At 55.3% G+C, this 24,631-nt stretch overlaps 2 protein-coding genes across 4 annotated transcripts; one reads left to right on the forward strand and one right to left on the reverse strand.

The window, feature by feature from the left end:
• The first annotated feature begins 74 nt into the window (after window positions 1-74).
• SMCR8 (SMCR8-C9orf72 complex subunit) lies at window positions 75-9,201 on the forward strand. Its single transcript, XM_086358484.1, has 2 exons — window positions 75-3,032; window positions 5,309-9,201. The coding sequence occupies exons 1-2, from the start codon at window positions 670-672 to the stop codon at window positions 5,760-5,762; spliced, it is 2,817 nt and encodes a 938-aa protein (XP_086214610.1). The 5' UTR covers window positions 75-669; the 3' UTR covers window positions 5,763-9,201.
• SHMT1 (serine hydroxymethyltransferase 1) lies at window positions 7,070-24,050 on the reverse strand. Of its 3 annotated transcripts, XM_086358489.1 has the most exons (13): window positions 23,914-24,050; window positions 22,398-22,469; window positions 18,004-18,118; window positions 16,964-17,109; window positions 15,337-15,452; window positions 14,870-15,030; window positions 14,406-14,487; window positions 13,790-14,002; window positions 12,709-12,825; window positions 11,755-11,877; window positions 10,763-10,879; window positions 10,187-10,297; window positions 9,017-9,964 (listed from the first exon to the last, which is right to left on the reverse strand). In XM_086358489.1, exons 3-13 carry the CDS (start codon window positions 18,097-18,099, stop codon window positions 9,792-9,794), a joined length of 1,455 nt encoding a protein of 484 aa, XP_086214615.1. In that variant the 5' UTR covers window positions 18,100-18,118; window positions 22,398-22,469; window positions 23,914-24,050; the 3' UTR covers window positions 9,017-9,791. The 3 variants fall into 3 exon arrangements, with proteins under 3 accessions (XP_086214614.1, XP_086214615.1, XP_086214613.1); XM_086358488.1 differs by lacking the exons at window positions 9,017-9,964; window positions 22,398-22,469 and adding an exon at window positions 7,070-8,516; XM_086358487.1 differs by lacking the exon at window positions 22,398-22,469.
• Between the last annotated feature and the right edge of the window lie 581 nt (window positions 24,051-24,631).

Here is a 24,631-nt window from a genome sequence, read left to right on the forward strand (position 1 = left end):
GCTTCCGCCAGCGCTAGTCGCACAGCCCCGTGAACCACAACTCCCAGGCCGCCCTGCGCGGCCGCCTCACTTCCCTGCCTTCCCGCTCCGCTCTCGGGAAACGCAGCTCTCCGGTTCGGAAGTTGACGCGGACGTTTCCGGGTCACGCGGCACGACAGCTCGAGTCATGTGACACCAAGATGGCGGCGCCGCGGTAGCTGGATCCGGGTTGTGGCGTCCGAGGAGCCGTGACGGTTTCTGCCTTCGGGCCGTGGGAGTCGTCACGCTTGGCTGGTCCGTGCCGCAGCCCGCAGCCGCGCACTGGGCAACTGTCCTGAGGTGGGGCTGTTGCCGTGGTGGTGTGCTCGGGGGAGCGCCGGTGACCTCGCTGCGGGTGCCCGCCGCGGTCGCGGGAGGAGGCGAAGGGCAACCAGTCTCCTGGGTCTTCCTGACCTGCGGAGTTCCTGGGGTCTCCTGAGGCCTCCGGAACCCTTGAAGGAGCCACACCTTTGAGGGGCTGCGAGAACTCGAACCTCCGGTTTGTGATTGGCAGCCTCGGACCCCTGAGGACGCAAAGAAGACTGCTCCGCAGGCACTTTGCTTCCTCCTCCAGAGGCCTGGCTCCCCCGCGTTGGCTACCTCCGCATTTGTTCTACTTCCTCTCCATGTTCTTCCCATATACCTGAAAATATGATCAGCGCCCCTGACGTGGTGGCCTTCACCAAAGAGGACGAGTACGAGGAGGAGCCTTACAATGAGCCGGCACTGCCCGAGGAGTACTCGGTGCCGCTCTTCCCCTTCGCCAGCCAAGGAGCCAATCCATGGTCCAAACTGTCCGGGGCCAAGTTCTCTCGGGACTTCATCCTTATTTCCGAATTCTCTGAGCAGGTGGGACCCCAGCCCTTACTGACCATCCCCAATGACACCAAAGTTTTTGGTAATTTTGATCTCAATTACTTCTCTTTGCGGATCATGTCTGTGGATTACCAGGCCTCCTTCGTGGGGCATCCTCCTGGCTCTGCCTACCCCAAACTGAACTTCGTGGAGGACTCCAAGGTGGTGCTGGGTGACTCCAAGGAAGGGGCCTTTGCTTACGTGCACCATCTCACCCTGTACGACCTGGAGGCCCGCGGCTTCGTGAGGCCCTTTTGTATGGCTTATATCTCGGCAGACCAGCACAAAATTATGCAGCAGTTCCAGGAGCTCTCAGCTGAATTTTCCAAAGCATCAGAGTGCTTGAAGACAGGCAACAGGAAGGCTTTTGCCGGGGAACTTGAAAAAAAACTGAAAGATTTGGATTACACCAGGACAGTGCTACACACGGAGACAGAGATCCAGAAGAAAGCTAATGACAAAGGGTTTTACTCATCTCAGGCCATCGAGAAGGCCAATGAACTGGCCAGTGTAGAGAAGTCCATCATCGAACATCAAGACCTTCTAAGGCAGATCCGCTCATACCCTCATCGCAAGTTGAGGGGGTCCAGTTTGTGTCCTAGGGAATCGGAGCCCATCCAGGATCCGCCCAGCCAGGCAGCCACTACCTCTGACCCTGAAGAGTCTGCTGACACCGACCATTATGCCTGCAGACCCTCCTACACCCCGAAACTCATCAAAGCAAAGTCCACCAAGTGTTTCGACAAGAAGCTCAAGACCTTGGAGGAGCTCTGTGACACCGAGTACTTCACCCAGACCCTGGCGCAGCTCCGCCACGTTGAGCACATGTTCAGAGGGGACCTTTGTTACCTCCTGACCAGTCAGATTGACAGAGCACTTCTGAAGCAGCAGCACATCACCAGCTTCCTTTTTGAAGACTTGGTGGAGGTCAGCGACAGACTGGCTGAGAAACAGGAGAGCACAGTCTCTAAGCCCCATCACTACGTGCCGCCTTCTGAGTCTCCAGAAGACTGTTTGGTTCCTCAAGTATTAATCAGCGTGGGCTCCTACAAATCCAGTGTGGAGTCCGTGCTCATCAAGATGGAGCAGGACCTTGGGGATGAGGCATCAAGGGAAGCGGCCGTGATGGAATCAAGCAGTTTTGACCCCCAGGAGAACTTGGACTACCTGGAGATGGACATGAAAGGGAGCGTTAGTAGCGGAGAGAGCATCGAGGTTCTGGGCACAGAGAAACCCACCTCTGTGCTGTCGAAGTCTGAGAGCCAGTCCAGCCTCACAGTGCCCTTGAGCCCCCAGGTCGTCCGGAGCAAGGCAGTCAGCCACAGGACCATCAGTGGGGACAGCATCGAAGTCCTCAGCACCTGCCCCTCTGAGGCCCTCATCCCTGACGACTTCAAGGCCAGCTATCCAAGTGCCATTAACGAGGAGGAGTCCTACGCAGAAGGCGGCCAGGGGGCCATCCACTTCCAGGCAGGCATCAGCCCACCGGAGGCGGGGGAGGCCGAGGAGGGCAGCTCGGGCCTCGCTTTGCTGCAGACAGATGCCTCCTGCTGCATCGGGAGGGAAGCTGGTGCTCTGCTGGTGCCGCTCTCCACCCCGGGCCACACACTCTCCGATGAGGACGGGGTCGTGAGCGTTCCCCCACAGCGCTACTGGCAGAAGGACCAAGGGTTCCACGTGGACTTCTCGGTGGAAAATGCCAGTCCTTCTTCCCGAGACAATAGTTGTGAAGGCTTCCCTGCTTATGAGCTGGACCCGAGCCACCTGCTGACCAGCCTAGATGGCAGTAAGACCAGCCTGGATGACCACTCCGATGCCACCAGCTATGGGAGCAGCGTAGCCTCCACCAGCTCCGACAGGACTCCCTCCTCCATGCCTCCTGCTGGCCCCTCTTCCGAGAGGCACAAGAAGAGGGCAGGCCAGAACGCCTTAAAGTTCATCCGCCAGTACCCGTTTGCCCACCCAGCCATCTACTCCCTGCTCAGTGGGAGGACGCTGGTGGTCCTGGGGGAAGAGGAGGCCATGGTCAGGAAGCTGGTGACTGCGCTCTCCATCTTTGTCCCTGGCTACGGCCGCCATGGCAAACCCGTGAAGCACTGGCTCTCCTCCCCTTTGCACATCACGGACTTCCAGAAGTGGAAGCTTATTGGCCTGCAGAGGTAACTGGTCACGGGGTGGGACAGGCCCTGGCCGTAGGAGATGAGCTGTCGGGTGGCCGTCCCTTGGGGTGAGGTTCATGGGTCCTGTGGGGGGCCCCACACCAACTCACTGTGTCACTTTGGGCAGATCCTTTCCAAAGGGACTTTGGTTGCGAAGTGGTTCCTGACCCTGGTCTGTACCTTGTTGTATCAAAACTGTTTGGGAGCAATTTCTAGAATCACAGGCTTCTTGGCCCCACCTGCAGAGATTCTGATCGGGTTGGCTTGGGGTATGAAGTGGAGTCACGTGGTTTGCAGCAAGGTTTGGGAATGACTGGACTTCTGGATCTCAGGTCCCTGCTGAGTCTCTAGTTCACACTATGGTGTAAATGACTGAGGCGAGGTCTGGGTCTTAGGAGGGTAGCAGTGCTGGGAAAGGCAGCCTTCCTGGCTCCCCCTCCACTGTCCTGTCGGCTGTGAGAGCCGATTCCTCCACCTCTTAAAAACTCTGTCTCCACTTCACTCCCTTGTGCTTTAGCAGTTCCTTTTGGGGTTTTCCACTCTGTTTGTCTAGCTTGAAGGACTCCTGTCCTTGAATGTGCTCTGGGCTCAGCCTCCTCGCTCCTCTCCCCAAACCTGCCTTTGCTCACCTGCAACATGCGGGCATTGAGAGGGGTGATAGCTGGAGTCCAGTCCTTGGACCATAGAGAAGGGCATCCTTGAGTTGCTCCCTTGCAGTGGGCACCCAGGCAGGGCCCTCCTCCCTTCTGGGGAAATAGGAGGGTTGCATCACTGAGCAGTCATTTGCCAGATGTTTACTGAGGCTGATAAGTGGCAGCCACTGCGCCCAAGGCTGGATTACAGATGTGTCCACAGTGGGGCATCCCTGTGACAGGCTGCCCTGCTCCCACTCCAGCTGTGACCTCTCCGTGGGCTGGGTGTTGGGCCAATTGTGTCTGATCCCTGTCTGCTGCTCTGATGTCCACGGGGTGAAGACCTGCCCTGAGGAAGGTAGGCTGGGTGGCAGGGGCAGAGCCAGGCCCTGGCCCCTGGCCTTGAAGTCATGGAGGGTTCCTCCAGGAAAGTGGGAGACCCGTCAACAGTGGCAGCTGAGACCTTGGAGGTTGTCTGATGACTCGTGCCATGAGCCCTCCCTCCCAGAGCTCCTGAGTGCACAGGGGTTGAGAATTGGGACATGTGCCCCCAGAGGGTCCTGCTTGGGTGTGAGCCACAGTGGACAGGCTGGGGGCCTTGCCCTCCAGGGCACCTGTCGCTGGAGGGTTGACCGAAGGACCAGGAGGAGAGTGGGGACTGGGCTTGCTGCGGCTTCTCTAAAGGTGTCCTGGGCAGTGAGCAGCAATGAGGTGGGGGGCACTCTGAGGGGATGAACCAAGGCTAGGGCGGGGGTCCTGCAGCTGCCCTTCAGAGCAGGAAAGGGCTGCCCCCTGGGATGCACGTTGAACCCGGGCCCCAGGGGTGCTCAGAGCTGAGGTGGGTGGTGAGCCAGGCCGGCAGGTAGGTTGGACACTGAGATACGAGGCAGGTCGAGGCCCCTGAGGGTCAGTGCTAGAGGGTCCAAGCAGAGGGTGCCTCTGTGTGTCCACTGCGCTTGGTCCCATGCTAAGTCAATATGGAATCTGAGAGCTGGACCCAGGACAGTCCCTACCCCGCCTCCCCTGGCACTCCTTCCCTTGCTGAGCGAACCCCACCCACCTTCTCGCCTCTGACATGCAGGGTGCCGCATGGGTTACAGATCCAAGTCTGCAGAAGCTCCTGGCACCACACTGGTCAGCACCAGGCTCGGGGTAAGGGCCAAGCGCTGTCCTGAGCACCCCGGACTTGCCCTCTGAGGTGACCCAGTAGCTAGGACCAGCGTCTGCCTCACAGACAAGGCTCAGAAGTAAAGGAACTTGACTAGGTCACAGAGGAAGAAACAGGTGCACACGGAGGTCAGGGAGGCTGGGTGAGGTTTGAGTTGTCATAAGCCAGGCACAGCAGAAAGGGCCTGGTGTTCAGGCAGAGCAGAACCTGCCCCCCACTGGAAAGCTTGGCATGGCTGCAGGGGAGTCCCCAGGGAACTAACAGCTGGGCCTCAGAGACCAGCAGAAAGCGGTCATCAGGGCTTCATGAGCCACACTAGGATTTGACCTCCATCATGAGGGCTGAGGAGCCGTGAAGATCTTCGCGACCACATTTGCCTTCCAGAGAGCACCAGCGAGTGGGGCTGGCCGGGGCTGGCCTCTTGAGAGGGGGCCCACCCCAGCTTCTGCCCCCTGACCTTGATCTGTGTGTTTCAGGGTGGCATCCCCCGCCAGTGCCAGTGCCCTGCACGCCCTGAGCCGCTACAGCCGCTACACGAGCATCCTTGACCTGGACCGGAAGACCTTGCGCTGCCCGCTCTACAGGGGCACCCTGGTGCCACGGCTGGCGGACCACCGTACACACATCCGGCGGGGCAGCACCTACTTCCTGCACGTGCAGAGCATGCTCGCACAGCTGTGTGCCAAGGCCTTCCTCTACACCTTCTGCCATCACCTGCACCTGCCCGCGCACGGCGGTGAGGCCCCGGAGCTGGCTGCCAGTCGCCAGGCCAGCTTCCTGCAGCTGACACTGGGGCTAGTGCATGAGGACGTCAAGGTGGTGCGGTACCTGGCGGAGCTGCTGCGGCTGCACTACACGCAGGAGCGGCGCGGGACCAGCCAGCCTGCCCTCAGGTTCGACTACGTGCCCAGCTTTCTGTACAAGATCTGAGTCCAGCCCGCCTCGGTGACTGAGACCTGTGGCCCAGGGTTGGGGAGGGGTTGGCATGACTGAGCGGTCCTCTGAGCTGTTCGGACTCCTGCTGTTGTCAGCGGGAAGGACACCAAGGCAGCAGCCATGGTTCCCAGGTGCCTCTGGGCAAGGGTGGAGGGCCTGGCCCTCTGGCAGTGTCCCTTGGAGGAGAGTGGTTGGCGTCAGGCCCAGAGGCTGGGACAGAAGAAAGTCTCAGTGGTGGATTAGGGCAGCGGGGCAGAGCCCATGTGGAGGACCACGCTGGTTGCGGGCAGGTTCTCTGGACACTCACACAAGCAAGATCAGGGGGGCAGCTGTTGCTTGGAGGACACGGGAATCAGGACGAGGCTCTTCACTCGGCTTCGTGGAGCCGCCCTCTCAGGGAGGCTCCTGAAGGCACCCTACCCAGGCCTCACCTCCTGACCAGGCATGGAGGCACCTGTCACTGGGCTCTCCAGTTCAGCAGGAGTGAGCGGAGTCACTGGCACCCAATTTTCAGATCTGTTCTCGGGGGTGGGGAGCCCCGGAGACAAGGCCACGGGGTTCCTCGAGGAAGAGCCAGCCCTGTCCACCCCCCTGGCCAGGTGATCCTACTCTGTTTTTTCAAAGGGTCTGCCGACAGGCTGGAGCTCAGTTGGCAGAGGTCACCCCAGTCCTCACACCCACAGCAAACCTTTGCAACCACTTCACTACCTCGTGGGGTGTCACGGGCCTGGCGGCCGCTGGGTCCTACTCAGCCAGCCACCAGGCTGGGGTCTCCAGGAAGGCTGTGTGGCAGTCTCAGTGATCTGCCTCAGGGGCTGTGCTGGCCTGGAGCATGGGCACCTTACGGCAGCTTGCTCTGCTGCAGCCCCCCCCCACCCCGAGTCCCCCACACCTTCACCCACCAGGACCCCCGAGGCTCTGACAGTTAGCCCTGATGTATATAGATGGGTGGTTTTTGCAATCTTGAGACTTTTGTACCTTCTTTTCCTCATGCTGTTTTTCCTAAAGTAGAGAGAACTCTTGGTGTTACTGCTTTATGTTTCCCCAAATTGTGATAAACACACCTGAACCAGCCACAGTGGTTGCTCCTGAGCATGTGTGTGCAAGTCTGCTGGGGCAGCATTCCGTGTTGTTGGCTCCATGTCACCTCAGTCTGGTGGCTTCTCCCTGCCTGGGCTTCTGCTCAGGGCCTCCATTCCCGCTGGAGGGCTGGTCCTGCTCCAGAGTCTGTGACTGAGGCCCCTTGGGGGCATTGTGTCGCCTTGTCTTCTTGGCTGTGTACCTGTGCTGTCACCTGTGTTCCCCCAGAGGCGTCTCCGGGGATGGCCCAGCAGCTTTTAAATGTGCAGTGTGGGTACAGGCAGGAAGACTGTCCTCCTGTTACTCCCCACTCCCCGCTCCTCGTGTTCTGAGGCTTTGTTTCCAGGTAGGTGGCTGATTGTGTCTACTTGGGCCTCCTGGGACATGAGCTTTTGTGACACCTTACGTCCAGGGAAGATTGGTGGGCCATGGGGCTCCAGTGACCAGATACAAGGTGATCACTGGCCCACCTGTTTTGTTCCTGGGCCATCAGCATGGACTCAGCAGTTCACACCTCTTACTTGGGAAGCTGGGAGGGGCAGCAGGTCAGTCACACTGGCCTCCTTGAAGCAAAAGTCCAATTCTGGAGAGTATTTGTGCAGAAGCTACACCTTAAGTGGTCAGGAGACCCCCAGGGTGTGGAGGGCAAGCCTGGCTGGTGTGAGCAGGCCTGGCCATGGGGCAGCCACAGAGTGGGCACCCGGGAGCCAGTCCCTTGAGCTGTGTCTTCACTTAGAAGTAGCCTTTGCTAACTAGTGGTTGAACTCCAGCATTTAAATGTTGGTTAGACACCAGCTCTGCAGTGTGGCTGTTTCACAGGCTTGCTTGATGGCAAGTATGTTTCTCTTCAGAGGATCTCGAAAGGGAACCAGGCTCTCCCTGCCCTGCCACAGTTCCGGAACCTGCCGGAAGTGTCAGACGCACCCAGTCTGAGCGATGGTAGCCTGTGCAGCAGCTCATCTTATTTGCTCTGTAATAATAAGTGTTCAGACACCAAGACACTTAAGAAATCGGGGTGTTAGCATCCCTTGTTCAGTCCTGGTGTCACCTTGGAGGCCCAGGCACCAAAACCTTGAGGTTGGTTTCAGCTTCACTTCCAGTCTGTTACGTGCACCGCGCCCCCCTGCCACCACCTTTTTAAAGTAGTCCAGGTTATGAAGAACCTGCTCAAGCTGGCAGTTAAGAGATTTCCGGAAGCTCCACACCCGCCGAACCCTTTTACAGCCCCTGGGGGGCTTGCTCCTTCAGTAGAAACTGATCCCAGGTCATTTCCCAGTTGGTTCTTAACATCTTGTTTTAGGTCAGTTACCACCTGCAGAGATTGTAAATTTCACCCCCAAACTAGTGACAAGTCACAGGAAGGCTGATAGATTCTCCCCCAAGCGCTGCTGCAGCTCATGACACGTCCCCAGAGGCCAAGCAGTCCAGACAACCCTGCACACAGCTTGCCGCCCCCTCCCTGGCCTGATGTTGCCTGCCCGGCCAGCTTCTCCACTCAGTCCATGATGCTGCCGCTGCCACATGGTCTCCACACAGACAGGAGCCCTCGGCTAGTGGACAGCCTTTCCCATCTCCCTAGAGGCTTGAGAAAGTGCCTTGGCTCGTGCTGTGAAGCAAACCAGCTGGCTTTCTGGCTTTTCCCCAGTGTTGTGATAGAAACTGCTAAAACTGAAATTTTAAAGAAAGACAGCATTAGCAGACAAAGCATCAAATCTCTACTTCTGCCCAGAAGGAAAACCAGCTTCAGCTAGGGTTTGAGCACACTGGCCCTACCTGAGGAGGTTTGGTTACCACTGCTGTGGGGAGGAGGGAGCAGGCGTGTGGGGTGGGCGTGCGGCAGCCTGGGGATGCCCCTTTGTCTCAGGCTGGGCAGTATGACGACCCCACAGCCTCCAGAGGTGGCGGCTGCCCTGCCCGCTGCGCTGGAGCCCCCACCCACAGCTGCGTTCAGGCCACGGTGAGAAGCATAGGGCGTGACCAAGTCGTATTTGTCACTTTTTTAAAGGCTATTTTATTATTGCATGTTCCTTGTCATGTGTGAGTGTGAGTCCCCCGGGTGAGCTGTGGGCACTGCAGGGTGAGAGCACGCTGCACATGTGTGTGCCCACAGCTCTCGGTGTGGCTACACCAGTTTAACCAGTCATGCCAAACAAATAGTATGAAAAGTGTACTTTTTAAGAAATTAATTTATTTGAGTTGAGATATTTTTGAAATATAAAAATTGGTTGTATTTTTTAAAACTATAATTCTTGTAGACATCCTGTGGTTAAAAATTTGACTGTGCTTATTAAAAATGGTCATCTATGTTTTGCACTTGATATTTGTGGAAAATAAAGTTTCTCTGGGAAGGTGACCTCTGGTTTCCTGATCAGGGGAGGGAAATGGTCGTCTGGACCTTGGTGGCTCCAGACTGGCTTCCAGGGTTGCCCATTCCAGACTGGGAGAGGAAACCACAAACATCCCCCTCCTCCCCAGGTGTGAGAGCCGGACTCCCACCTAGCCGGGTGGCACCCGAACAAAATCATCTGACTTGGGATTCTGGTTGAAAGCACAGGCCAGGATGCTCCTTCCTCACTCACATCAGAGCTGAGCCCTTGTCTGGTGTCATAGCAGCAGCTCAGTGCTTCTATTTGTTGCAATGTCGGGAAGCCCAGGGGATCAAGATGGGGTAAAGGTCCCAGTGTCTTCCCAGTAGCTGTGCCCACACTCATCTGGATAATTAAGGTGGAATGGCTAAATTGTATTCCATTTTCCCATGATAACTGTATTTGAAGCTGCAAGAAGGTGAGGTTCAGATTTATACTCCTTCATAACTTGTCCCAGAAGCTTTAAATGTTGATTTGTGCAGCAGGTAAAAAAGGTAGCAAATTCTGAAAAGAGGCCTTTGGGAAGGCCTGTGTGGGGCCCACAGGGTGCTGGGTCCTTGGGCAGGCAGGCGCTCCTCTAGAAGCCAGGCAGGCCAGGCAGCGGGAATAGGGTGGCGAAGCTCTCCACCTCTGCCCTGAGGGCCGCCACGGCCCGCTGGTGCTCCTCGGCCCCTGCCAGCTTCTCCATGAACTCCTTCAGGGTGGCCTTCACCCCTACGGCGTCCTGGATCTGCAGGGTCAGCTCTATGCCTGTGCCAGCGAGAGACACCACTGCCCACGTGCCCAGCAGCCAGCCAACTGCTCTGCCGTCCAGGCCCCAGTGTGTGCCTCCCACCCACGCCCGCCACCCTCTCTGCCCATGTATTCTGCTGGGCGAGGCCCTGTCCCCTGGCCATCACCGGCCCTGACAAGAGCAGTCCTCCCCCGCCATCCCACAGCCCAGCATGGCCAGCAGCCATGCCTCCCCCTCACCTCTGTGAATGAAATGGGCGACCTTTTGGAAATCTTCTTCCAAGAGCCCTCGGGAGGTCAATGCTGGGGTCCCCAGGCGCAGCCCACTGGGCCGTAGCGCGCTTTTATCACCTTCAAGATAAACAGGCTCTGTCCCCCACTGACCCCCCTGAACCAAAAAGGGACGCATAGGCAAAAGGAATGGGCCTGAAGATACCACTCAAGCAGACACAGCCCAAGGGGGCCAGAGCGGAAGGCAGAAGCCAGGAGGTGGAGCCAGGTGTCGGCTGCACTACTTTAAATACCAGGAAGTGGCCTCCTGGACGTGGTCCTTGCTCCTGACACCAGGCATTCACATCTGCATCTGAGATGCATCTCCCACATCTTACTCATGAGCCGCTGAGAAATCCAGTTTTCCAGAGGGCCCCCACCTCCCGCACCCTCTCCTGCTCTGTCCTGGGCAGGCTCAGTGTCTCATCAGAGGGGGCAGGCAGCGGGGGAAAGCCTGGCTCCTGTCCTACACAGCACATCTTGTCCCCAGAGCAAGTCACCATCAGCCCCAAGAGGTCCAGACAGGAGAGGACCAAGGATGCTCACCTGGGCAGGTGTTCTTATTGCAGGCAATGGAGCAGGCTTCCAGCACCTTCTCTGCCCTGCCGCCATCTGTGCCTTTGGAGCGGAGGTCCACGAGGATCAAGTGGTTGTCAGAACCCCCTGGAAACCAGGTGGGAGACATGGAAGGTGATCCTGTGCTGAGCACAGGGATCCCTCTTCCAAAGAAGTGGCAGGGTGCAAGGGGGCTACAGCAGGTGAGGTCAGGAAGGTGACCCACCACGTGTCCTGCAGGGCTGTCATCACCTGCTGAAGACCCAGGGCCTCAGGGTTTGAGATGAAGCACAGAGTAGTTGAGAAAGGGAACCGGAGAATGCAGAGGGGGCTGAGGGTGTATGGCCAGCCCAAATGGCCCATGGCTGCATCCCAACCCACCAGCTCCCAGAAGCCTGTCGGGGTGACGACCCCCCTTGGGAATTTCCCACTTGTCTCTAGATCCATCTTCAAGGCTCCCTCTAAGGGGCCTCAGGGCAGCGGGCAGGGGGCAATGGAGGTGCCCGGGTAACTGGCACGTCATGTGCTTTACCCCTAATCCTGCCAAGGTGATTGTATCTTCAAAGTGGTGTAGGTGAGGGTATGGAAGAACTTTCTGGAACAGCCCCTGGCCTCCCAGGCATCTCTCACGCACCTGATCTTCACTGTGAATGAACCCTGCATAATCCCCAGCCACTGACTTCAAAAATGCTCATGGCCTAAGCTGACCCTTGGCCCTCGACCCATCCTCCTACCCCTACCCTCACTGCCCCTAACTCCAGTAGTCGTGTGGCTTTAGGAACCTCAGATGCCCATTTGTAAAACAAGACCAGTGATTCGCAAGGATGTTTCAAGGTTTGAATCCAGAGGTCATGTGTCCAGAGCTGGGACTCCTGAGTCACCCCAGAGCTATGGCCACCTGCCCAGGCCACGACCTACTGCCACACCTGGACGGAGATGGGACGAGGAGCAGGGCCACCCCATGGGCTCACTTCCGGCTGTACCTGTGACCACTCTGTAGCCCAGTCCCATCAAGGCCTCGGCCAGAGCCCTGCAGTTGGCCACCACCTGGCACTGGTAGGCTCTGAACTCTGGAGTCATGGCCTGCTTCAGAGCAACCGCGACCCCTGGCAGGAAATGAAAGGCAGACCGTGAGTCAAAGAAACACCTGTCTCCACTCAGGCATCCAAGCTTCTCAGTGTCACCAAGGCAGGGTTACATCTCCTCCCAAATGATCCCATTTTAACCCTGCCGTTCCCTGGCTGGCTCTCCAGACCTCTCTAAACAAGAGTTTTTCAGGCAGCCCCTGTCCAGCATGAAGTTCCAGACTAAGATCGCCATGGGAGAGCGGCTCCCTGTCCCCAGCAAAGTGGATGTGGGACATGCTTCACTTAGCTGCCACTGCTTTGATGCGAAGTGAAGCAGCTTTCAGAGCAGAGCAGGGGAGAGGAGTGGCCGATCCACCAGTTCATCCAGGCTCCTCTGGATTTGTTCCATCCCAATGGCTGCTTAAAGGGGCACCAAAGATGGAGGAGGATGCAAGCTACCTGCCCGAGTCCTGGCACAGGAGCCTCCAGTCAGCATGTGGAAAGGGCTGGAGTGGCCAGTGGATGGACACCCCACCATCACAGAGCTGGGGCACCTGGGCGCTGAGCTGGGAGTGTAAAGGGAGCCACCCCGCCCAGCCCCAAACCTAAAACTCGCCCTTCACTGCTTCCTCCACATCCCTCCTTGCAAACACTGGTTGAAAGGGAAGTGACACCTTGACCCCGGCTCCTCCACCAACTGCTTTTCTCCAAAGATGGAGAAGTAACTCTGAGGTCATCACAGATTCTCTAAGGCTTGTGTACCACCAGAGAACTGCTTCTGCCTGGGGTGGGGTGGGGTCGTGAGCAAGGTGGGGATCGGGCTGTGGGGGGTGGGTAACAGCAGGGAAGCCATGGGGTAGGGTGCATTACCAGCAATGGCGTGGTTGTGGGGTCCCCCTTGCAGGCCTGGGAACACAGCAGAGTTGATGAGCGACTCCAGGTTGTAGCGAGTCTCTCTGCCTGTCTTGGGGTCCACACTGCGCACTCCTGGATGAAGGACAACATGGGACATGGGACAGGCTGTCCCCTCTGTCCTCTCCCTGCCTGGACACAGACCTGGCCCAGACCCCACTCCTGGAGCTGACACTGCAGACCAGGGAGGGTGCTTGCTCCTGAGGGGTCAAGGGAGGGGGAACCAAGCTTTAGAGATTAAAGGAAGGATGAAAATATCCCTCCATCAAGACAGGAACGAGTACACCTTCGGCAGTTTCTCAAAGAGCCGTCCAAGATGATGCCTCTGGAGGAGATGGGGCTCACTGGGCCAGAAATGGGAAAGAAGCTTCCTTTCTGAGAATAGTTAAGGATCAGGGATGGGAGCTTCCAGCATCTCCACTGAGCTTCTTGTGAGCCGGGAACTGCTCTGAGCAGCTTCCCTAAATTCATTCATTTAATCCTCACGACAGCCATCCCAAGGGACAGGCGCTATTGTGATGATCCGGAGGTGAGGAAACAAGGCACAGAGGGGCTGCATAACTAGCCCAAGATCACACAGCACTTCTGTGGCAGAGCCAGGCCTTGCTCTGTGACTGGGTCAGTCAAGTACCACCAACGTACAGCAGGGAAACAAATGTCTCCCAGGTGGGTGGGAAAGGCTGCTGGCCTTGGAAAGCTTAAAGCAGCTGGGGAGGGGCCTCCAAGGAGCAGCAGGGCCCTGGAGGCCCAGTGGGCGATGGTGTGTCCAGCCCTAGCCAGGGGCTGGGCAAGGGGGTCTTTCAGGGGTCAAAGAGACTTGGTCCCCAGAGTGGGTTGTCTCTGTTGATGGAGCTTAGTCACCGGTACCATCTAGGGCTGAAGGACCGTGGGACCCTCATCTGGCTTCTCGGGAATGGAAACCCCAAACAAAGGCTCCGTCATCCAGACCCCTCCCCGCCCTCCTGCCCCACGACCTGGACTGCTGTGCTCTCGCCCCGGCTCTTCACAGGACCCCGACCCCCCCCAGGGATAAGCGCACCCTTCCTGTAGAAGATCATGCCGGCACGGCAGCCCCGCAGGGTCTTGTGGGTGGTGGTGGACACCACGTGGCAGTGCTCGAAGGGCGAAGGCACCACGCCGGCCGCCACCAGCCCACTGACATGTGCCATGTCGGCCATGAGGTACGCCCCGTTGTCATCAGCAATCTTGCGCAGCCGAGCGTAGTCCAGGTTCCGGGAGTAGCAGCTAGTCCCTGAGATGGCAAGGGTGATGTGGAGTCACCCTTGGAGAGACCTTGGCTGGCAGTCAGCTCCAGTACGAGCAGAGCCCCTGCCCCGCCCACCCAGTGTGCCTTCCTGAAAGCCGGGGCTGCTCCCTCTAAGGTTCGAGAAATCCCATCCGTGCCAAAAGCAACCCTGTCCTCTGCTCCTGTGTCACAGGATCGGGGGGACAGTTTCCCCACTGTTACCACTCCAGCTCGACAGGGGCCAGTGTGTCCAGATGCTTCTGGAGAGCAGGGCAGTACTAACAGTCCCGAGAGAGACGGAGATACTCAGACCCGAGCAGCCCGGCTGCACAGCAAAGCCAGCAGGGACCAGCACGTGGTGGAAGAGCACACCTCCCGTGTGGGGGCTGGGGCCCTGGCCCGCTCTCACCAGCAATGATCAGCCTTGGGTGGAAGAGGCGGGCGTTCTCCTCCAGCTGGTCGTAGTTGATGTAGCCGGTATCGGGATTCACCTGTGGATGTCACAGAGACTGGGCTCACACTGCTCCCTCCAGCCACACGGGCCACTCCGCCAGAGCACACCCAGCTGTTGAGGGTAAGAGGACTCCCTCCCCTTGCCTAGACCCCTCTGCTGCCCTCGCCCCTGACCAGGACTCGAAGGCAAGACAGGCACAACTGTTTAAAACAGTCAGGTATCGTCACTCTCGGACAGGATGCCCTGGGGGGTTCCAGCGAGCCGTGAACACCCAAGGGTCCCCAGAGCAGGGAGATGAGAGACAGTGATGACGAGACTTCCTGAAGTGCCTTGGAAATGAAGCTCCTTATTCCTACAGGCATGGCCAGTGAGGAAGTTTTGAGAAACAAGCCACAGAGTGGAGACACACACACCCGTACCTTGTAGGGCATAGATTCAAAAAAGATGGACGTGGCAGAAATCTTCTTCTTGTCAGTCATGAACCCATGGGTCAGGTGGCCCCCATCTGGCAGGTCCAGGCCCATGATGCGGCCATGGGGCTCCACCAGGGCCGTGTACACTGCGAAGTTTGCTGGGGAGCCTGGAGTGGACAGACCCGGGAGGCACAATTACTCCTGCCCACAAGGCCATCAATCACAAGTGGCCGCAACAGCCTGGCTGCTGCCATGCCCTCTCCTGGACCCAGGTGCCCGAGTAAGTAGCAGGGACATTCAGAGATAGGGGTGGGGTACCCAGGAGGCATGCATGCAGTAGGCAGTTGAGGGGGATGGGGGAGACCTCATCTCCCCCATCTGGCAGGGTGTCCTGCTTATACTCTCCTTTTCAGGGAGCCCCAGGAGGCTGGCAGGAAGGGGGCCACCCAGGCTTGTCTGGACCTGGCCATTACCTGAGTAAGGCTGGACGTTAACCCCCCAGCACTGGGAGTCCAGGCCATAGACCTGCAGCGCTCGCTTCTGACAGAGGACCTCTAGCTCGTCGATGAACTCCGTCCCACCATAGTACCTGCGGAGGAAGGCGGGAGGTATAGGCCCACTGGTGCCACTTCTGCATGCAGGACAGAGGCCAGGCTCCTAGTGGGATGAAGGAGCAAGGGTGAGAACACGCACCCTGAACCCACAAGACGGCTTCCACCAGGCCCAGGTGGCCGTGTCTTGCCATCTGTGGGGAGGTCTGACCCCACATCTCGGATGAACCCTGAGGACACTGTCACAGCCATGTGATGGCCTGTGCCAGCTGCCCAGGGATCAATTCATAGCATGTGGAGCAGGACAGTGGTTTCCAGGGGCTGGGAGAAGGAGTTACTGGTTTGGGGGGATTAACTTTGCATTTCTAATAAAATTTTATTTTTTGTTTAATAATTGCATATCACAATGTATCACGCACTTATGTTTTTTTTATTATTTGTGACTAGTTTTGGCCTGGGACGGAAGCCATGCTCTTCAAGTCAACTTGACCTGCCAGAGAATGGGTGCTCCTCTCTCCTCCTGTTGTAGTGGGAACAGAGCTGGGGGCAGGGGTGGTGTGCCATGGTCACCATGCCCTCAGTCCCAGCAAGAAGCAGCAAGGCTGTAGCACCGCATCTCTGGACAGAGGAACCAAAGTATATCCTCCAGGGTCAACTAGAAACACTGGGACCCCAGGCAGCCTGGGGTTTGAACACAAGCTTGGTGTCCCACAATTCCACTTGGTTCCCAAACTGACCACCCAGAGTCAGTGCGGACCGACAAGCTGAGGGCGCAGGCCCACAAGACTGCCCCCACTTCAACGCCAAAGGCAAGTCCCTGGTCACTGGGCCACCAGCACTGCTGCCCCAGTTGGCTACAAATGACCCCCTCAGTTTCAGAAATTCACTTGAAAAACTCAAGACTCAGGAAAGCACCTCACTCGTGATCCCTGGTTCATTGTGAAGGACTCAATTTGTGAACAGGACAAGGTTCAGGAGGGCATGTGACCCTACAACCCCCTTCCAGGGGGAGGGTGTGGGGGTCCAAAAATTATGACTGTCTAATCAGTGTAGAATGGCAGTTGACCCTCCCTTTTCCATGTCCTCTGGGACACAAGTGTGCAATTTTGCAAAAACCACGTGTTAAATTTTGTCATCACCATCTCTGCCTGATGACAACCGTAAGAAACACAAATGAATATGACTTCTTCTGGTTCTCAGGAAGAGAAGCTGACCGAAATCTCTGGTAGGTAAACCCAGCATTTAAAACACTAACCCAGTTTCCAGTGTGGAAGGTCAGTCTCACCTTGGGGTCCCTGCTTACACAACCTTCCTCTGGAGGCTCAGCCGCAGCCAGCAGCTGCTCCTTCGGGCCTGGTTGTTATTCTAGAAAGGCCCAGGGGGACTGTGCAAGTGAGCCCAAGTATCTTGCCCCCAGAACATGGGTGCCACCACCCGCTAGGAATTGTTAAGAGAGGAGGGGACAGGAGGCCCTGCCATTGAGAACCTGGCTGTTTTCTGAAATGTCCACTCTCTTCCTGGGAGGCAGGCCTGGATGATACTCACATACCTCTGGCCTGGGTACCCCTCAGAGTACTTGTTGTTCAGGCAAGAGCCTAGGGCCTCCAGAACAGCCCGGCTGGCAAAGTTCTCGGAGGCGATCAGCTCCAGTCCAACCCTCTGCCGGTTACTCTCCTTCTTAATGATGTTGTAAACCTGACAAGAAGAAAACAGGAAAGGGGACACTGCAGTTTAACATCTGCTCTGATCCGAGCAGTAACTGAGTAAAGAGAAGAGACGCTTATACTTTCAGATTTTGCCCTCAGAAGCCAAGTGTAACCAGACTAAGATGACTCCCACAGCACCTGAGGAACAAAGGAAATCCTCCTCAAAGCTTTTAGCACCTGGAAGGAATTAATAGAAAGTGAATTAAGGAGAACAAAACAATGGAAGAGAAGATGATCCTTAAAACATGCATCCCACGGAATTTTAAAATTCTGCGCCACCTTGTTATTTTCATCCCTAGATTTCACCAAGTTTCCCTCCTGAACTTTGTTCCTTATTCCTTGCCTTAAAATAACAGATACCTAGATGAATCCACAGAGACAGAAAACAGACCAGTGGTTGCTGAGGGTTGGGAATCTGGGGGATGGAGGGGGGCAGTTGCTAATGGGTTTGAGGTTTCTTTTGGGGGGATTAAAATGTTCTAAAAGCAATCATGAATACACTAAAAACCACTGAACTGTGTACTTTAAATGGGCAACTTGTATGTTAAGTGCATTCACTTATCTCATGTGTAAAGCTGTTGTGAAAATACATAAATAAAAGATGCTTCTAGAAATGCTCCTCTGAACTGTAAGAAGAGGGTCAAGTCTCAGTGAGCCCACCCCTTCCCCTTTCCTCAGCAGCAGCCAGCACACTGCTCTTCACAGAAACTCAGACCTAAATGCACCCTCAAGGGACTTTCAGCCACTTTGTAGCCACTGTCTATAAACCTGTCCTGTGTCCAAACCACAAGGCTGTCCCAAACACAGCTAATTTCTGGTAAGAATCAGAGGCCTGAACAAGGACCTCCAACAGCAGAACTTGCGAGAACACCCACAGCCTCACCTCGACATCGTTGTCCTTCAGGGGCTGTGCCAGCATCTTCTCGTGCAAGGACCACAAATTGGCATCTCTGGGTGCCTTGTTGACTGGAGCTGCCATTGTGCTGGTTCAGAGGCACCTAAAAATGGAAAAACTTCGAAAATTAAACTCAGTCACAGCTCATCGCCACCTGTCAGTTTCCAAGTTGCTGAAGGACTGACACACGTGTGGGCCTTGTCCCAGAACCGCCTGGAGAGCATGAGGACTCTGCTGCAGATCCACCGTGTGGGACCACCTGTGGATCTCTGCAGGTCACTGGCTCCTCAGGAGACCCGCCCTCCTTGCCTTGAGGCTGCTCCAGCCTCGGGGAGTCCAGCACCCTCTCTTCCTACCTGAACTTCTCCTGGTTGTGGCTTAGCTCCCCAACTGAGCCAGCTTCCTGAAGGCAAGGGCTGATGGTTACTTTGTAAAAAAATTTCCCACAGTACCCAGCACAGCCATATGAGAGTAATATTTGCCAAATGAACAAGTGAATTGCTGACTTATGCATTACTTTTTCTATTTCTCAAGTAATGAAAATGAGACTCAGAAAAGTATCTTAGGGGAGGGCTGCACAGCCCACTGGCCTTGGAGGAGAGTCTCAAACCCCACACAGGCTCCACCACCTGGTGTCCCGTGGCTGGGGCTGCAGGTAAAGTGCACGCTCTGAGTTGACCCTTACCTCTGGTAAGGTCCACGGGCAGAGGTACACACCTGGACTCGGCATCATCACAGTACAGCAGGCTTGTGTCTTCACATACGTGCCCACAAAGAACAAGAGTCTGAGCTCAGTGCTATTTCAGCTAAAGGGACAGCGTAAATGTTTACAGGAACTGACCTCCTTTAATTGATGGTTGGCAACTTTTCAGTACTTTCTACTAATTAGATAAGCTTTCATTTCAAATTCACTCCCTTAACAGTTACTTAGTGAGGCCCTTCCCCTCAGCAGCCACAGGTCGGGACTGGGAACACAGTGGGACCCAAACAGACTGAAACTTCACGGGGCTTCCTGGGGGAAGGTGAGCAGGAAACAGCAAGCACACTAAATGCAGACAGATAACCAGGCCCACAAGGACAAGCGCTGGTGGCAGGTCAGCTTGGAGGGTGGTGACTAGAGGAGAGGACACCAGGCTGAGAAGGAGCCCATCAGACGCAGTCTCCTGAGAGCACTGTGAGAATATAAATAATTACACACACACACAGGTCTCTGCGATTTCCTAGTGACAGGAACATCTCTTGTTCCAATGATGCAACTCGGGGTGGGAGGCTCCCAAGTTGGGGCTGGTCCCAGAAAGACCAGGCCATGATGAGAAGCATTTTCAGCCCCCTCAACTCCTCCAGAGAGGGAAAGGGGCTGGAAATGGAGTTAATGACCCCCTCACAGGGTTCAGGGAGCTTCTGGGTGGTGCACCCCAACTCCATAGGAACCCTCCCAGCCCTCGCCCTGAACATTTCTCTCTTCCTCTGGCTGCTTGTCTGTGTCCTTTGTCATATCCTTTAATGAACTGGTGAACGTAAGTTAGTGTCTGCCTGGGTTCTGACAGCTCTTCTAGAACATGTTCGAGTCCAAGGAGGGTCCTGGGAGTCAAGCTGGACAGAAGCTGTGGGTCCCTTGGGGACCTGATACTTGTGACTGGCATCTGAAGTGACGAGGGGCGGCTGTCTGGTGGGACTAACCTGCGGGGTCTGTGCTCACTCTGGCTCACGTTAGAACTGAGCTGAAATGAGCGACACAAGCTGGTGGGGCAGAACTGCTGGGTGAGGGAAAGCTGCCCGGTCATCTGGTGTCACAGGTGCCATCAACAGCAGCTGGGAGAGTCAAGAGCAGACACAGCAGGAAGAGCATGGTTCTCCTGCACAAGGTGCACATGCAGTATCACTTGCTAGACACATATACTCACTAAATAAACCAGCCACACAGTCCCCAGTCACAGTATCCTCCTTAATCTCTGGGGAAGCAAATATCTACCAGCAGGAAGCTTTAACCAGGAAATCCCAAACTGGGGTTTTTGAAGCAGCCATTATTTTAACATGAGCACAACAGGATCAGAAACACGGCCACTCCCGCAAAACCAGCAGTGAGTGCAGGACTTAGGCCACAAATGCGTCTAAGGCAGAAGTGGCCCCAACCCCGGTGCCAGGGCCTCCGCCACATCACCCCCCCCGGAGGTGCAGGGAGACGAGGTGGTCTGGACACCTGGCCAATGGCTCCTCTGAACTCAATGGTTGCTTCCCATGTGCCCTCAGCAGGTGGTGGCAAACCCACAGAAAACCAGAGACCAAATGGGTACACTCGTCCTACAGTCTTTTTAAAGAGAAAAGTTTCTTTGAAATTCCAACTGCTCAATGTTAAAAAGGATTCAAGCAATACAGAGCAAGTATTTCTCAACCACCAAATAAGTAAATAAAGTCCCTTTGGAATGCTTTCTCCCCCTTCTTCCAGGAAAGTTACATCTGCATCAGCTCCTAGAGGCACTCAGATCCACTCCACTCCACCTCCGCCTGTGGTCTCAGCATCTCCTGTTAAGATCGCCACCCGCAGGGTGGCAAAGCCGACTGCTTTGCCCTCATAGCAAACTCTTTCTTTTATGGCTGCATCGCAAAGCATGTGGGATCTTTTGGGATCAAACCCGTGCCCCTGCATGGGAGCATAGCGTTTTAACCACTGGACCACCCGGGAAGTGCCAACAAACCCTCCTCTCATCTAAGATGCAAACTTGGGAGTCCCAGTTCCTTCTCAACCCCTGGGTGAGGGCTGTCTGTGTGGTTGGCCCCCCTCCAAGGCTAGCAGGGCCCCCTTGCTCCTGCTGCCACTCTCTGGGGGTGTTTCTCACCCTGCATCCTGTTATCACTCAGATCAAGTCACCCCCACCCCCAAATGGAGTGCTCAGTTCACATTCTTATTAAATCCACCCAAGTTGAGTTCTTTTTAAAGTTCTTTTTTAAAAAAACCAAAAGTCAAATAGGTCTGAATTCTTTATTAAAACAATAACTTCAGGATTCTTTGTTTTGTTTCAGTTAAATCTGTAATATCTATTACAGTATAATGTATATCTTGCAGCATTCTAAATTACAGCAAGAAAGGCAGAGAACCCTGACAGCTGGCAAACAAGTGAGACAAAGATCCCGAGACTGTCCTCTTTTACATCAGAGGGAAGACCAGAAGATACACTGAGCGTCTATCCTTCAGGTCTGGATGTTGACTGAGAAACAGGACACCTTGCACTTTTCTCACTTTTTTTTAAACTGTGACAGAAGTGCACAGCTCAGTGACATTAAAAACATCCACACTGTCATGCAGCTCCACCACCATCATCTTCAGAATGCTTCCACCTTCCTAAACTAAAACTGTGTCCCCATTAAGCATGCTCCATTCTCTTCCCTTCCAGCATAGGGTAGCAACTATGCTAGTTTCTATCTCTGTGAATTTGACTATTTCAGGGACCTCCTGTAAATGAGGTCACACAATATTTGTCCTTTTGTAGCTGGCTTATTTCACACAGCACAATGGCACCAAAGTTCAACTGTGTGGTGCAGGTGTCAGTTTCCTTCCTTTTAAAGGCTGGATAATAGTCCACTGTTCAGAGAGACTGCTTGTTTATCCATCCACCCATCCATCTGATGCCTGGGCTGCTCCCACCTCCTGGCTATTGCAAGGAACGCTGCAGTGAACACAGGCGCACAAATATCCAGTCCCTACTGTCAGTTTTTTTGGGTTATACTCAGAAGTGGAATTTCCAGGTCATATAGTAATTCTACATTTAATGAGAAATAAGCTTTTGATATTTAGGAGCTTTACTTCACTATCATTAACCTACAATGGATTCATTCGTTCCTTTAACAAATATTTATTAAGTGACACCTGTGTCCCAGGCACTGAGTTAGGACCTCAGAATACAGAGGCCAACAAGACAGAGGCCCTGCCATTATGAGAAGCAGGATATAAAAAAGTAAATAAGTTCACAAGAGATAACATCAGGGAGTGATGACTGTTGCTGCTGCTGCTAAGTCACTTCAGTCGTGTCCGACTCGTAGCGATCCCATGGACTGTAGCCCACCAGGCTCCTCCATCCATGGGATTTTCCAGGCAAGAGTACTGGAGTGGGGTGCCATCGCTTTCTCTGGTGATGACTGTTAGAGGGCAATAAACAGTCAGAGGGCTTGTTTAGACCTGCCATGGAAAGCGCCTGAGCTGAGATCGGAACAGTGGAAAGGAGCCAAGCTTATGAGACATGGGGCAAGAGCAAACACCAGTCCAAAGGCCCGAAAATGGGAAGAGGTTTCAGTTGTCAAGGATCAGAAATAAGGAACACAACAGAGACGAGGAGATGAGATTCGAGGGCCTAAAGTCCAGTGCAGGGATGAGATAAGATCCTCACCTTGGCAGAATAGAGCTCACAGGTTTCAAACTGTGCTCAAGGACCTAGGTCTCATGTTGTTTCCCAGTGTACCTGTTTGAGAAATACCTGTCTGAAACTAACAACAAGAGAAACCCGACTGGAGAAGATCAAGGTTCATTTCGTGAGAGCAGTGGACATTCCATGGGTCGGACCCCCGCCATGCCCCACTTCCCATCAGTGAAGGCCACATCCAAGGGAGCTGTGCTGAACTCACTGCAGAGCCAGCCTGCAGAGTTTGAGTCCCGCTCTCCACTTCCTAATGTGCTGCGGACACCTGTTTCTCAGTCTCCTTGTGCATGACACAGGGATGACAACAGTCCTGAGCTGGTTGGAGTTAAATAAGGTATACAACACAGAGCATTCAGACAGGACCAGGCAGAGTGACTACTCAACAATCAGCAGCTACAGGACATCACCAGTGGTCCAGTGGTTAAGACTCCATGCTTCCACTGCAGGGGCCATGAGTTCCATCCCTCGTTGGGGAACTAAGATCCCACATGCCATGTGGTGTGGTCAAGAGATTTAAAAAAAGAGAGAGAGAGAGCAGCTACTATTATTATTAAAGAGACTTGGGTACCTTAGGGCCATCTTTACTACCTCTAAGCACCCCGGGAAACACAACCTACTGCAGCCGTCACTGTGTCATGCTGTTGGTGTTTCTGTTGGAGAAATGTCACTTACCTGTGACACTGTCCATGATCATCACCTCAAGCCCAGGGAAACAATCCGAGTAAGTGAATTCACTTCCCAGGGTTACCATCCTTCCCATACCCCCAGATCTTTCCTGGGTCTTTGTCACACAATGGGATCAGCCCCTTGTTGGTCCTGAGGAAATTATTGTCTGTGTGTGTGCCCTACTTTACAAAGGAGCAAACAGGCTCAGAAGCTAGGTGGCATATAATAGTGACAGAAGGAATCTGAACTCTTTTCCCTGACTCTGTGCTAAACAAAACCATAATCGCCCACGTCCACTGCCCGTTCCGGCAAGTAAAAAGATTATGAGCCCATAAGAACGTGAACTGGTGTTTCCAGTCTGCCAGCTCTAATCGCGTTTGTGCTTGCCTCAGTTGATCAAAGGTCGCTTAACTTCCTGGACCTCGACGCTCAGGGCCCTGGGCCGTGAACCCCACAGGGCAGCGCTTGTCTCCTAGGCCGGGGTGAGGGGTGGGGGGTGGGGAGGCCAGGCTCGCCCACCACCACCCCAGGGCGGCCGCAAGTGCAGTGGGACCGCGTGGGCTTCGTCGGGCCCCCTCTTTGAGCCTCCCCTTCCCCGTCTGCAAAATGGGCTACAGGAAGCACCTGGATACAGCAGCGCCGGCAAGATACTGGGACGAGGTGACGCGCTGCACTGAAATCTAGAGTTCCACAAGGAAGGCGGCCGCCGGCACCTGCACCGAGCCTTCGAGGTGCGGTCAACCCAACCGCACGGGTCTTGACCTGGGGCCGCGCTCCCCGGCCCCTTACCCCAGGCGCCAGCAAGGCGCTCCACACTCACCCGATCCCGCTTCTCGGAGCCGCGGGGGAAGAAGCACAGCCAGAAACACCAAGCTCCCGGCTGCTGCCAACACCACCTGAGTTGGGACCCGCGCGCTAGCTCCACGTGATCCACGCTCAAGACCCGCTCCCAAATCTGGCGCGCCCCGCCCCGCCCCGCCCCGGCCCCGCCCCAGAGACACCCAATCAGAGCGCGCATCCTGGAGAGCCCCCGAGTAGCCCAATCAGGACGCGGAAACGGGAGAGCTCCGCCCCCAAAGGAGCCCGCGCTATTGGCTACCGCGGGGTCGGGCCTCGCCCAGTACAGCGCAGTGTGTCTTTGCTCACCTGGGCCAGGGGTCATGGTGCCATCCTCTGGGGCTGCAGGCCAGGGGCTGGGGGTTTCCCGGAAGACAAGAGGTTTAGAGGTGAATTCTGTTGCTTATATCTGTCTTTTGCATTGTCCTACTTACAGGTTACCACAGTGGACATTTAAATAGGACAAAGTGGGGTTCCAACTCCAACACTATTAGTCTGCACATATGGAACCCTAGACCAGTCACTTCGCTTTTTGAGTTTCATATTCTCATCTTTGAGTTGGAGATAACTATATCTTCCTGACAGGGCTGTGGAGAGGTTTTGTAGATGTATCTAAAACACTTGACTTTGTGTCTGACACACAGCAAGGGCTCAATAAATAAAAACCGTTGTTGTTATTCAGTCGCCAAGTCACGTCCGAC

Source organism: Bos grunniens, chromosome 19 (genome assembly GCF_055505025.1).
Source record: "Bos grunniens cultivar Pamir isolate PY7600 chromosome 19, Bosgru_T2T1.0, whole genome shotgun sequence".
NCBI classification, from domain to species: Eukaryota; Metazoa; Chordata; class Mammalia; order Artiodactyla; family Bovidae; genus Bos; species Bos grunniens.

Excerpts from the sequence above, each read along its gene's own strand:
- SMCR8 (XM_086358484.1), top strand. The coding sequence starts at position 670 with ATGATCAGCGCCCCTGACGTGGTGGCCTTCACCAAAGAGGACGAGTAC. Across the intron at positions 3,033-5,308 it reads AAGCTTATTGGCCTGCAGAG|GGTGGCATCCCCCGCCAGTG; the intron begins GTAACTGGTCAC and ends TGTGTGTTTCAG.
- SHMT1 (XM_086358488.1), bottom strand. The coding sequence starts at position 18,099 with ATGGCAGCTCCAGTCAACAAGGCACCCAGAGATGCCAATTTGTGGTCC. Across the intron at positions 15,453-16,963 it reads GAGGGGTACCCAGGCCAGAG|GTACTATGGTGGGACGGAGT; the intron begins GTATGTGAGTAT and ends CTTCCTCCGCAG. Across the intron at positions 8,517-10,186 it reads CGCCCATTTCATTCACAGAG|TTTTAGCAGTTTCTATCACA; the intron begins GTGAGGGGGAGG and ends TTAAAATTTCAG.